Source organism: Micromys minutus (genome assembly GCF_963924665.1).
Source record: "Micromys minutus genome assembly, chromosome: 23".
Taxonomy (NCBI): Eukaryota; Metazoa; Chordata; class Mammalia; order Rodentia; family Muridae; genus Micromys; species Micromys minutus.
This window is the reverse complement of record NC_137958.1, coordinates 19,579,885-19,591,957: the sequence shown is the minus strand read 5'-3', so window position 1 is coordinate 19,591,957 and position 12,073 is coordinate 19,579,885. Positions and strand designations below refer to the sequence as shown.

Sequence of the window (12,073 nt, the reverse complement as noted above, 5' to 3'; positions counted from 1 at the left end):
AGCAACTAAAGAGGAGAAACAAAGCAAGTAATGAAAATAGAGTTTTATAGATTCCAGCTGTGGCATATGCACCAGGTGCCAGAGAATGGGTTTGCATACTGTCTTGGTCACTGTTCTATTCTGTGACGAGTCATCTATGGCAACTATTATACAAGAAAGAATTTTCAAGGTCTTGCTTACAGTTCCATAGGTTTCGTCCATTATCATCATGGCAGAAAGCATGGCAGCATGCAGGCAGATGCTGGGGAAATATTTGAGAACTACATCCTAAACTGTAGTTAGAGAGAAAGACTTTGAGCTTCTACCCACAGTGATATATTTCTTGCAGCAAGAGTTCACCTTCTAATCCTTTTAATCCTTTCAAATTGTCCCATTCCCTGATGACTAAGAATTCAAATATATAAGCCTCTGGGGGCCATCCTTATTCAAACCACCACACATACTGAGAGGTGCAAGAAGGTACAACAATTTTAGGAGAGGGTGAGTCAGCAAGCATACAAAATACATTAAATGTGTATTCCAGGAGAGAAGAGACAAAGGAATAGGCCCCGGACATAGATCCGAGGAAAATGAAGAGGCTAAGAGGAAACCCTCTTATATGGAAAAAATAACCAGAGGAAGTTGGAAATACCAAATAGTGCCTATGATGACTATAAAAGTAGGAATCCTGTAGAAGAATTCAATGCTAAAAAATAGCAGGAGGAAATGTCATTCTATGTGAACACCACAGTTGGGAAGCTACTGGTGCAGTGTGTTATAGATAGTGAACAGGTTCCTTGAAGGAACACCAGAAGGAAAACATGGTCTATTCTGTGGGAAAGGGATGTGGAGCTTAGGTTATAGGCAGCATTCATTCTCGTAATTTCTTTTCTACCCTCTGTACCTTGTGACTAGTGTAACTAGCAGCTTTTTTTATCACTTGTTTCTTGTGGTAGATCACATACAGTCAAAATTTTGACCTAGCTCAAGGATGTATACTGACCACCTTCAGCTGTAAATATCAGTGTCTCAGTGTGACATTTGTCTTTGTGTTATCTTTGCTTACTATGACCACTCTGCCTTATCTATGGTACCAGGAGTTTGCTCTATGGAATACATACTATCAGTGGATTTAAACTTATGACTGTCACATTGCATAGATGGCTGGAGGAAACCTTGTACAGTAGAGTCTATAAATTTGTGCAGAAAACACGCCTATATAGAAAGGTGGCGTGACTATGTCAGCAAAAGCAAGACTATTGTGCACTGAAACAGTAGAAAATAATTTTAGGGTCTTAGGTGATGGAGGGGAGTTCTGTGGGCTGTGGAGACTATTTAGGCAAAATGACTATTTATATAAAGGAACTAGAGTTAGCACCAAACAAAAGGAGAAGTACAAGAGGGATTTGAAAGAAAAGTGCAACCGGGTACAGGATACAGCAAGTCTGAGTGCAAACCTGAGGAGAACTTTTAACCCATACCATGGAGTGCACAATTTGGATGTGAGAAGAAAGCAATGGGGTTGTGCGTCACAAACACATGGGACTTTGAATAATAGATGCTCAATGGAAACGATTGTTGCGGTAAATATTTAAAAAATCAGTGGCTGGTTCCAGTTCATCGTTGCTCAATGTTGCCCCCAGGTGCACTCAGATCTGGGCAGTCTCACCCACGTTAGTTCCAGCACCGGGGGGGCCATATAAAACTAGCATTAATTCATCTCAGTGGCTCCACACTGCTCCCGGTACTCCCTGAGCTGGGCAGTCTGCTAGCCGTTCCAGCGTAGCACCTTACCACGCTGCTCCCCAACAGTTGTTCTGGCACCGGTGGGCCATAAAGAACTCATATTAGTTTGTCTCTAGTTAGCCTCTCTGCACCCACGAACTCTGCTCACACTCCAAACAGCCTGATAAACTCAAACTCCCGAAACTTGTAATTTAACAATAGCTTCGTTTCAGATTTACACAGCAAATTTTACACTCTACAAAATGTCCACACCATAAAATCAGAGCCAAATGATATGATATAATTTTCTCATCTAGACAAGAGAAATCACCCTGTACAAATTGATCCATTATAAAATATTCTAACAACCTGTTTCTATGCAGAGATGTGCAAAGAGGATCATTTGGGTCTTCCTCCATGTTGTCTTCTCCTCCTCGGCTTTGGCTTCTCCCTCTCTTTCTAAAGCTTTGTTCCTGCCTACCCTCCTTCTCATCCAATGACAGGCCTCATTTTATCTTGTGCCTGCCTTTCTTTAATTCCAACCACAAACAAAAATATAAGCAGATTAAGATCCTGGAGTAATGGAAGCCAAACTAGAAAATCAATTCATTTAAAGGGTAGAAAGGAACAAATATCATCCAGAGAAAAGTTCAGAAAGTGCACATGTTGAGAGGTTTAGATAACAAACCAAAGGAAAAGAAAGAAGGAAGGAAGGAAGGAAGGAAGGAAGGAAGGAAGGAAGGAAGACAGGAAAAAACAGAAAGGAAGAATGGGGTTAGACAACTAACAACTCAATTTCAGTATTACAAAAAGCCTCAGGAATTAAGAAAAAATGCAAATTATAGAAAGACCTGAGTACATTTTTGTCAGTCAATAAACACATCCAAACCAATCTTTATTAGAAGATTTGGTATTTCCTGGTGCCTAACAAGGAAATCCTGGTGAAGGATTAAAAAAATGAGTTCGTGAAGCTGGGGAGCAGATAGCATTTGGGGCCCTGGCATTGGTCCCATGTTCTGATGGATACGACATCCCAATGCCATCTAAATCTCCACCTGAGGATATGTTTCCATTCTGAAGATAAAAAATTTAAAAAGGAAACTTTAAGTCAAAGCAAGGGGTAGTTGAAGAGGGAAGATGGAAAAGTCCATGGAATACCACCTCGGCAGCAAGCACTTAGGTTTTTATCTACTTAACATCACTTCTCTTCAGGATGAAGGGTTTGTGTTAGTACTTTTCTTGACTAAACACCCAGCTATAGCAGCCTGAGAAAGAACAAATTTAAATGTTCATAATATACTAGACACAGTCTATTCTTCCAGGGAAGGGCTGTGTTTGGGTAGTGGACACTGTCCTGAGAGCATCTCAGAAAGTGGGTACAGAAAATCAGGCTCTTCTTCAGCTATCAGTTTAAATCAGAAGTGTCTTCATTTTTCCATAGATTTAATCAACTTTTGACAAGTGAATATAAGCTATCATGTGTAACTTTCAATGATCAGTCTATGTGTGTTTTTCTTTCTCTTCACTGTCTCTTGCTCACGCAGGTTACTGTGGGTGGCTTCGGTGCTGTGTCTGTGGCTGCTTCTCCTTCCTTCTTGTCTTACAGTTTCTTTTCTTTGCTCTCTTCCACCATTGCTTGTTTTATTATTTGAAGCAATCAGAGTACAAATCCTTCCACATAGTAACATAAGAATGTTACTGTATTTCAAATGCATTCTTGTTTCTTCTTCCCACAGGGAAATCCTCATCCCAGAATAGAACTTCATCTCTTAAATGTTAACTTTATGTCAACCTCTCTGACCAGTTTTTCTTCTCTGTGGACACAATGTTCTCTGTCATTTCTGTCATCTTGTTCATGTTTGCCCTCTTTGTGAGAAACCCTTTGTGTCTTTTTGTTCATTTGTTTGTTATTTGTTTCTTTTTTGTTTCTTGGTTTTATTGGATATTCTCTGTATTTACATTTCAAAGGTTATACCTTCCCTACTTCTCCCCACTCTCCCCTGCCTCAACTTTTTTCCATGAAGGTGCTCCCCCTCCCAATCACCTTCTCACATCCTAACTCCTGATAAATAAAGTAAGAACCATTTCTTGATTGTTGTTCTAAACTCTTGATTTGGCTCTTGCTTGTGTAACTTAAGAATTAGAATATTTTACTATTTAATACTTGGTATTGGTAGCCACCATGAGGACAGAAAATACTTATCTTAGAAGCCTGTAACTTTCTATAATCAAAATCAAGAGTGGATATATAAAAAGTATTTAACAAAATAAAATTACAGATGGTTAGAGATGTATGAAAAATTTACTTGAATGTCAATTTGAAAATGCAATGCATTTTTCTCATAAGATGGCAAAATAATAAAAGATAAAATATAACTACAATGCTGTGTGTTCTTAAGCTGATGCTTCATCATGGTAGAATGTACTATAAATTTCCAGGGTTAGTCTAAGACTTCTATAGCACTGTACCAGTCTAATTACATACATATTAACATCACACCTTCATACCTAAAGTTTAAAATAGTTAAAGATAAACTATTTAGGATAAACAAGATATTATAACCTTATTTTAAATACTTCCAATTCAAGTAAAACCACTTTAAAAATTAAGCACCTGAATTCTGAAAGAAGAGCAACTTGCCAAAGACTACACAAAAGTTACACATGACTGAATAGACTTATTTCAGATTCAGAATTGTTCTGTATTCTTTATGCACATGAGATTTAAATACTCTCACACTTGTGCACTCACACACACACGTGCACACACACATGCACACACACACACATTTAGGAGAATTGAACCTCATCAGTTTAGCAGTAACTCTAGGTCTATAACAGGTTTACTGTTCTAGAAACAAGAAGGCTAACTATGTTAAATATTTGCTTGCCATTCATCATGAGAAATGGGTGTGTAAATAAATGGAGGCATATGATCAAATAGAATTTTATTCACTAAATCAAGCTTATCAATAATTATCCTTAAAATGGCATGATTGTAAGAGTCGTTGAGACTTTTAGTACTAGGTGATTCTATTTTTAAGTTATTACTACCTTATCTTGTTCACAGGAAATATTTCATGTGTTCTACATTACTTACAGAGTCTGTATAATTAGCCTGGAATGAAGAGGTGTATGTCTTTATGAAACAATATAGAGCTCATTACACCAGAGAAAGTCACAAGTATAGAACACACAATAGTGGTGATTATTTAAGGGTTTAGATCAGGATTGGATGGCATGAATAAAGTTAGTTTTACAGGTTATTCTCATTTTTCCAATACACATAAGACACACACACACACACACACACACACACACACAATTAATGTAGTATGTATTCTACTATTACATTAATAACATAATTGACAATCAGCCTGAAATTGTATTGCTGTAGAAACTTTTGATGTCTCTACTATTCTAAGAATGTTTTCTATGAGATGAGCACAGCGAACTGCATGGCAACACTCTGAAACAATCACACAATTTTAGTTTATAGGAGATACAGCCATACCAACCTAGTTATTTACAAAAGTATTTTTGCGAAGGAACACTGAAGACTGATGGTCAGCTTTCTGCTATTTTTAGTAGGTTCCATGTTGTTTGTCATTTTTCCCTTTCTTTGCCTTCTTTACAAATAACCCTTGATTTTATTATATGTCCAGCTATGTGGTTTTGCGATCCATGTGAACACTCTGAAAAAATATCTTTTGTTGAAATCAATATGATTTAAGATATAATTCATAATGGATTGGCATCAGGTCAAATGAGCCTGAAAAAGGTGAGCTAAGCAAGAAAATATTACTTTCTTAACATGGCAAAAAGGAGTCGGAAAGAAATAAAAATGAATACTGTGTAATATTATTGTTCATTAAAATGCAAATCAATAAATATGATGTTCTTCTCAGATCCTAGATTCATCAGTGCCCATCTCATCCCAGAGAGTGACAACCCTGAAGATGACAAAGTATATTTTTTCTTCCGAGAAAATGCAATAGATGGAGAACATTCTGGAAAAGCCACTCATGCTAGAATAGGTCAGATATGCAAGGTGAGGTAAAGGGAAAAACGCATTTACAATTTCATTTCTACTTATGTGAAAGAGTTTAATGATGGATTTGTATATGTTAAAAGTGATTGAAAATTAATCAATTAATTGCTTTTGAAAAAGTCATATGGTTAAACTTCTGTAATAAATAGAATAATAGTCTATCTGTAATTCATTAAAATGGCTATGACACATTTGAAAATGAAGTATGAGGAACTTCTTGGTTGCAAGGAAAGATCACTCTTTAATAATAAAAGATCAAAACTGAAACAAAATGAAGATTGCATTTATGTATCTGAAATTAAGAAATAGGAAATAAAGAAATACTGACATTGCTCTATGGAATGGCATTTATTTTCTTTCAGAATGACTTTGGAGGACATAGAAGTCTTGTGAATAAATGGACAACATTCCTGAAAGCACGCCTGATTTGCTCTGTGCCAGGTCCCAATGGCATTGACACACATTTTGATGAATTGCGTAAGTGGCTGATGTTTAATGCATAGGATATATATGCTCAGCATTTATCAGAACTATAAACTAATAGATTTTGTTTTCACACAGAGGATGTATTCCTAATGAACTCTAAAGATCCTAAAAATCCGATTGTCTATGGAGTGTTCACAACATCAAGGTAAATGGATTTTTATTATTGCTTTAGGTAAACTGAAGACTCTGTAGCTTCTTTCATTGTTGCTGTAAATGTTAATAAGATGGCTTAACCTTTTATCAGCCCCTGCAGTCTCACTCCATGGAGTCTGCTGTAGTGTGGAGCCGAGCACACAGACTCCGTCTCTCAGTCTACAAACTTCCCAGTTCATTTCACCTCCCTGGTGCTTCTATCCCTGGTGGATACAACGGCCCCAGTGTTTTTTATTCCTCCACCGCCCAGCACAGACATGACTCCAAAGACCAGTAGCTTATCAATTTATATATTAAATTCTCAATCCACAAACCCTCTATACAATAAGCTTAAATCCAATGGACAAAGGTACAAACTGTCTTTCTATATAAGATAAAAAAAGACGCATAAAAACCCTTAAAATATTCATATCTACCTATTGCCATTTAAGACCACCTGGATCTAGATCCTCCTTCTCCAGCTTCATCTTGATTCCTCCAGGAATCCCCCTTTTCTCCTCCTCTTCCATTTCCTAGCCTTTTATCTGCCTAACTCTCCACTGTCCAATCATATATCACTGTAACATCAACCCACATTTCATCATGTTGACTTTTGAGCATTTGTGAGTTCCTGCTGCTGATATGCACTGATACTGAATTAATTAGTTCTTTGTTTTTAAAAAATCATCATGAGGGTTGGATTGCTGAAGGGCTTCTGGGTTAAAGCTACTTGCTGACAAGGCTGGTGACCAGAGTTGGATGCCCAGAACTGACATGGTACAAGGAGAGAACTGACTTATGCAAATTGTCCTTTGAATTCTGCATGCACAGCAGAAAACTATCTGAAGTATTTCAGAAGAAAAAAAAAATAAACATATTACCATGGCTATTAGTAAGCACATGCAATGAGAGATAGCAAAGTATTTAACATAAAAATAATATTGATTCCAATCAGAAGTATTTTAGGTGACTATGTCGATTTAAAATAATATTGAATCCACTTAGTACTGGAGGTAATTATGATCATCTAAAGAGATAGATTAGTTGTAGAACGTGAATCTGGTTTATTTATAAATATTACATTATAATCACACTGACACTACCTAATAAATTTAACATTGGAAAAGAAGAAACTTATATTACTAAATCTGTTTGCATGTCCTTATGCCTATGTATTAATGAGCTTTGGTGTTAAAACAAGACAACTGCAAAAGAGATTATTGGAAGTGAGTGGCAAGTGCCAATCTGTTTTTCTGTTTCCCCACTTCCTAGAGCAACAGACATTTCTCAAGTTTTCAGTGTATGTGAAAATCACTAAGAACGTGTTAAAATGATTTCTCTATTCTATAGGTCATATATACAAACTTTGGTTATAAAATATAAATGATAGAAACTCATATTGATTATTCCAACTAGAGTTTTTGACCCTACAATAATGAATGGAATCCAAGAATCTGAATCTCTAACCAGTTAATAGTTAATCCAAATGCTACTGTTGAGGGACCAACATGTCCCTTACCACAGTTTAATTGGTGAAATAATTTCTTTTCTTTTTCAATGAGGTATGTTCTTTGTGATGAACATCTCTAAATTGTATGTATCAAATCTCAGAGCTACTGGAATGGTCAATAAATGCCTAAATATCTAACAATGAAAAAGAACTCTTGCAACTACATTGCACTAAAATTTGGTGTGTCAATGTGTGTTAGCCTGTTATTTACTCTATCATGAAAAATAATAAAAGTTATACGCATTTATTGTGGTTAGTACTCAGACAAGTACTCATGATAAGGTGTTGACAGAGCCCGATAAACATCGGCTTCAGTCATGCATCATTGCCTAATGAATAGCTTTTCTAATTTAAGAAGTCATGGCTTTTATGTGGCATAATTTATTTCTGATTTCAATGAAGACTTATAGGTGACAATATGACTTATGAATGCATGCACCTGTTATACTTTTATATAATACTTTATATAAGTAACGTTTTTGTAAACAAAATAAAAGGAAAATAGTTTCATTTCAGTGACAAACTTGAAGTTATTTCAATTTCCTGTTTTTGATTTAGGGCTGATGGAAATAACTGTCATAATTCTCCACTTTCATCATGGTGTAATGTCTACGGTCTTAGATCTATCTATGCTCAATGTTGTGTAGAGATAATGTTTAATTTCTCACTGAGTTCAGATATCCAGCTGTGTTTCTTAAGCTTGTACCTCATTGGTTTAGAAGTTTAAAATGTTATAATATGACTTTCCATGGGTCACTATACATTTCATTAGAGCATCAGTGTTAGCTTTTAAAAGGACTTCTTAAACAGTGTTCATACTATGATAGTTTTCTTTCTTCACTAACGATTCCTAAGGGTTTAAAAGTTTTTAGTTTTTATTTCTTTATGACATCAATACCAAATATTCATTCAGAGGTGATCATCCATATATGTCTTTTCTGTTCATCTTCAGTAGTTTATATTTGAAAAGAATGTGTATATATCTAGTAAATATGAAATACCATTTCACATACTTTGCACAAGTTATCATTTCCTTTACACACTGATAGGATACATTTTTGAGATTAAACTAATCCGAAGCAATATTTGTGAATGCAAGAAATTATGGTTGATTTGATCATGTTCTCAGTAACGAAGTGTAAGGCACCATGTTGCCATTGACTATATGCAAAAACCCATTTCTACTGTCTTCTAGCAACATCTTTAAGGGATCTGCTGTGTGCATGTATAGCATGAGTGATGTAAGAAGGGTGTTCCTCGGTCCATACGCTCACAGAGATGGTCCCAACTATCAGTGGGTGCCTTACCAAGGAAGAGTCCCTTATCCACGGCCAGGAACTGTAAGTAGCTTTGACAATTAACATATGGACTGAATATGTTTCTGACAGAGAAAACTAATTGTAGCTATAAACATTGACACTATATAGAACAAGGAGTCCATGAGTTTATAGAACCAAGACTAAAATTACATGAAGTTTCCTATAATTCTATATAAAGCCATGATCATTACACACACAGTATTTAAACAGTGTTATTCAATGCTCCTAATACTTGTATAAAGCCTGAATAGCCAGCCTATGAACTTTATTCTCTGAACAGAATACTGAAGAAATGACCTTCATAGAACACTGAAACTAATAGGAGGTTTTGGACTGTCTCTCTGATGGTCAGGATGCTGTTAATTCTAATTTTATAGTAGAGATTGCTCAGAGAAACAGTATTAAAACAAACATCATCATTCCATGGGTTTAGAGTGAGCCTGCAACATTATCATTCCAATGAACCTATATCAAAAGATATAAAGAAATTCATGCATAAAAATATTATTTTAAAAAAACATAAAAGGGAACACATTGGTATGATATAAATACAGTAAGTTACCCAAAGGACCAAGTCAGAACATATTTTCCCATGGGACTTGAGAGCAGAGAAAAGGTCTATATCAGATGAAAAGCTACAGACTATCATTAAGGAAAGCCAAGGCAGGGGGTGAAGCAGAAAACATGGGAGAAAGCTTCGCAATTGCTAGCAACCTAGGTTCTGCTAAAGTCGTTTGTTTACTTATCCTACCTAGGAGCTCCTGACTATAACAGCATTACCCACAGTGAGCTGAGCCCTACACCGTCAGTTACCAATCATGACTCAAGGCATGTCCATCAACCAGTCCGATCTAGCCAAACCAAACTGACAAGCTCTCAGACAACTCCAAGCTAAGTCTAGTTCTAAGATGAAGCCGAGTCCATAACTCTTCTATCTTTTTGAGGCTTCATGGCTCCCCCCGACCCATTACTTTATTGAACTCTACCATTTAGTTTGTCCATTTGGCCATCAAAACCCTCAGTTACTCAAACACTAAGAATTCTTCTTTCTCCTTGTTATTTGTAGATGTCATTAAGACTTACATGTAACCTTTTAACCCAGCATTCAGGAGTTTCTTCCTCAGACATCCTAGGGCATGACTTGTGTTCTACTGACCTACATGACTAGAAGGCTACACCTTCTCTATTTTTCTCAATAAATTACTAAGACTTGTTCGCTGCTTCATTCTTCTGAATAACTACTTATAATGGCTTATGCCACACCTTGGTGGCCCTCAAGGTTTGAGTGCACACGTCACTGCTATACGTGCGTGCCAAAGGCTATGTTCATTGCAGCTCATGGCCCAGGTAATTTGTTTTTCTCAATCCCAATGAGAACCAACCTTTTTAATCAAAATAACATTTATGGACAATAATTTTACACAATGACAAAAGCTTAAATTTGAAATTTAACTATTATTTTAATTTTACCTCAATGTTTTAATAGTCTGATGAATTCAAGTAAAGTATGTTTTCATTACTTTATTAGATATAGTCCATTTAGTGCTCTGATTTTCTCTGCATTTCTAACGTTATTTATTGGAAAATTATCTTATGTCTCATAAAATTGTTCCTGGCTAATAATGTTCTAAGAAAATTTTCATCCGGATTTGAGAGTAATAAATGATTAGATGGAATATTTTGGTTATGAGAAAACAAATGAGATTTATTGAAACAGAACATATTTATTCCAGCTCTTAGTAACAAATTGTCCTCTTTTTCTTTGTAGACTATTTTTTATTCCTATGGCTGACAGAGCTCCATGTCTTAAGGTCCCTGCTGAAAATACTTTTCACGATGAATATAAATTATATATGTGAAATCAATAATAGCAATTAAAATGTGGAAATTACTATATTGTAGACTTTGTTCTACGAAATATGTTATAGTAGAGTAAATATGTGTACCACACATATGTGTGCACATGCACACACACAGTATAAATATAAGTAGCCAATTATTTTTACCCACTGCTAATAGTTCTTAGATACTGGGAGTCATAGCTCAGTCCTCTGCAAGAAGCCACATCATTTCTTTAGATGCATAAATAATCTTAAAAGTCTTTAAATTTTATACTGTTTCTTATAGACTTTTATGTAGAAATTTGATATTTTTATAACAGTGTTTAAATAAGTTTCTAATTGATATGAAAACTGGAAGTATATTATTTTTATCACATCTAATCCGTGTACATGTCAAACATATGCATATATATAATATTCTCACTTGAAAACATGCTTTAATTGCTCATGAATTATTAATGAATTTCTCAAGTAACTGACAAGAGGTTGATTTCATATTCTAATCTTGTAAGATAAGGATCATCTCATAACAACATTTTCTCTCTAAAGTACTTACCGTAAATGTTAAGGATTACTGAATTGTAGGACAAGATACATAAAACTGGGTGAACTGTGCTGTGCAACACTGTTCTACAAAATCAGTTACAGCGAGAGGACAATGATACTTGATTTCCTCAAATCTATTTACTGACTTACAAGAATCCTTCTATAAAGAGTTGGTGTACTGCCAGTTCCCAACTGTGTATTCTTTCCGGCTTCTTGCACTAGTATGAATGTGTCTTAGGCACGCTGACTCCATTCTGACTGGTTAGTTGCTGCTCCATACACTGGTGGACACTAAATAAAACCTCTGGATTATTTTCTTTTATTAACATCATGAATAATATGTTCAGACATTCATTATGAATCAGACAATAAAAGGCAACATATATTGCTTTTTAGCTGGGATTAATATTTGGGCATTATAATAAACTAAAAACAGTTAAATATAACTCAAGAAAAGTATTGTTACTCTACACATCCTAGTTGC

At 35.5% G+C, this 12,073-nt stretch overlaps 1 protein-coding gene across 1 annotated transcript in view; it reads left to right on the top strand.

Moving 5' to 3' along the window:
- The window catches only part of SEMA3A (semaphorin 3A), a gene marked incomplete at both ends in the record, with an annotated part of 190,685 nt that overhangs the window by 146,879 nt on the left and 31,733 nt on the right, over window positions 1–12,073 (top strand). Inside the window, 4 exons of the mRNA XM_080936191.1 lie at window positions 5,613–5,755; window positions 6,118–6,232; window positions 6,317–6,386; window positions 9,079–9,223. Coding sequence (XP_080792317.1) covers window positions 5,613–5,755; window positions 6,118–6,232; window positions 6,317–6,386; window positions 9,079–9,223 — 473 coding nt within the window. The remainder of the gene's footprint in view (window positions 1–5,612; window positions 5,756–6,117; window positions 6,233–6,316; window positions 6,387–9,078; window positions 9,224–12,073) is intronic.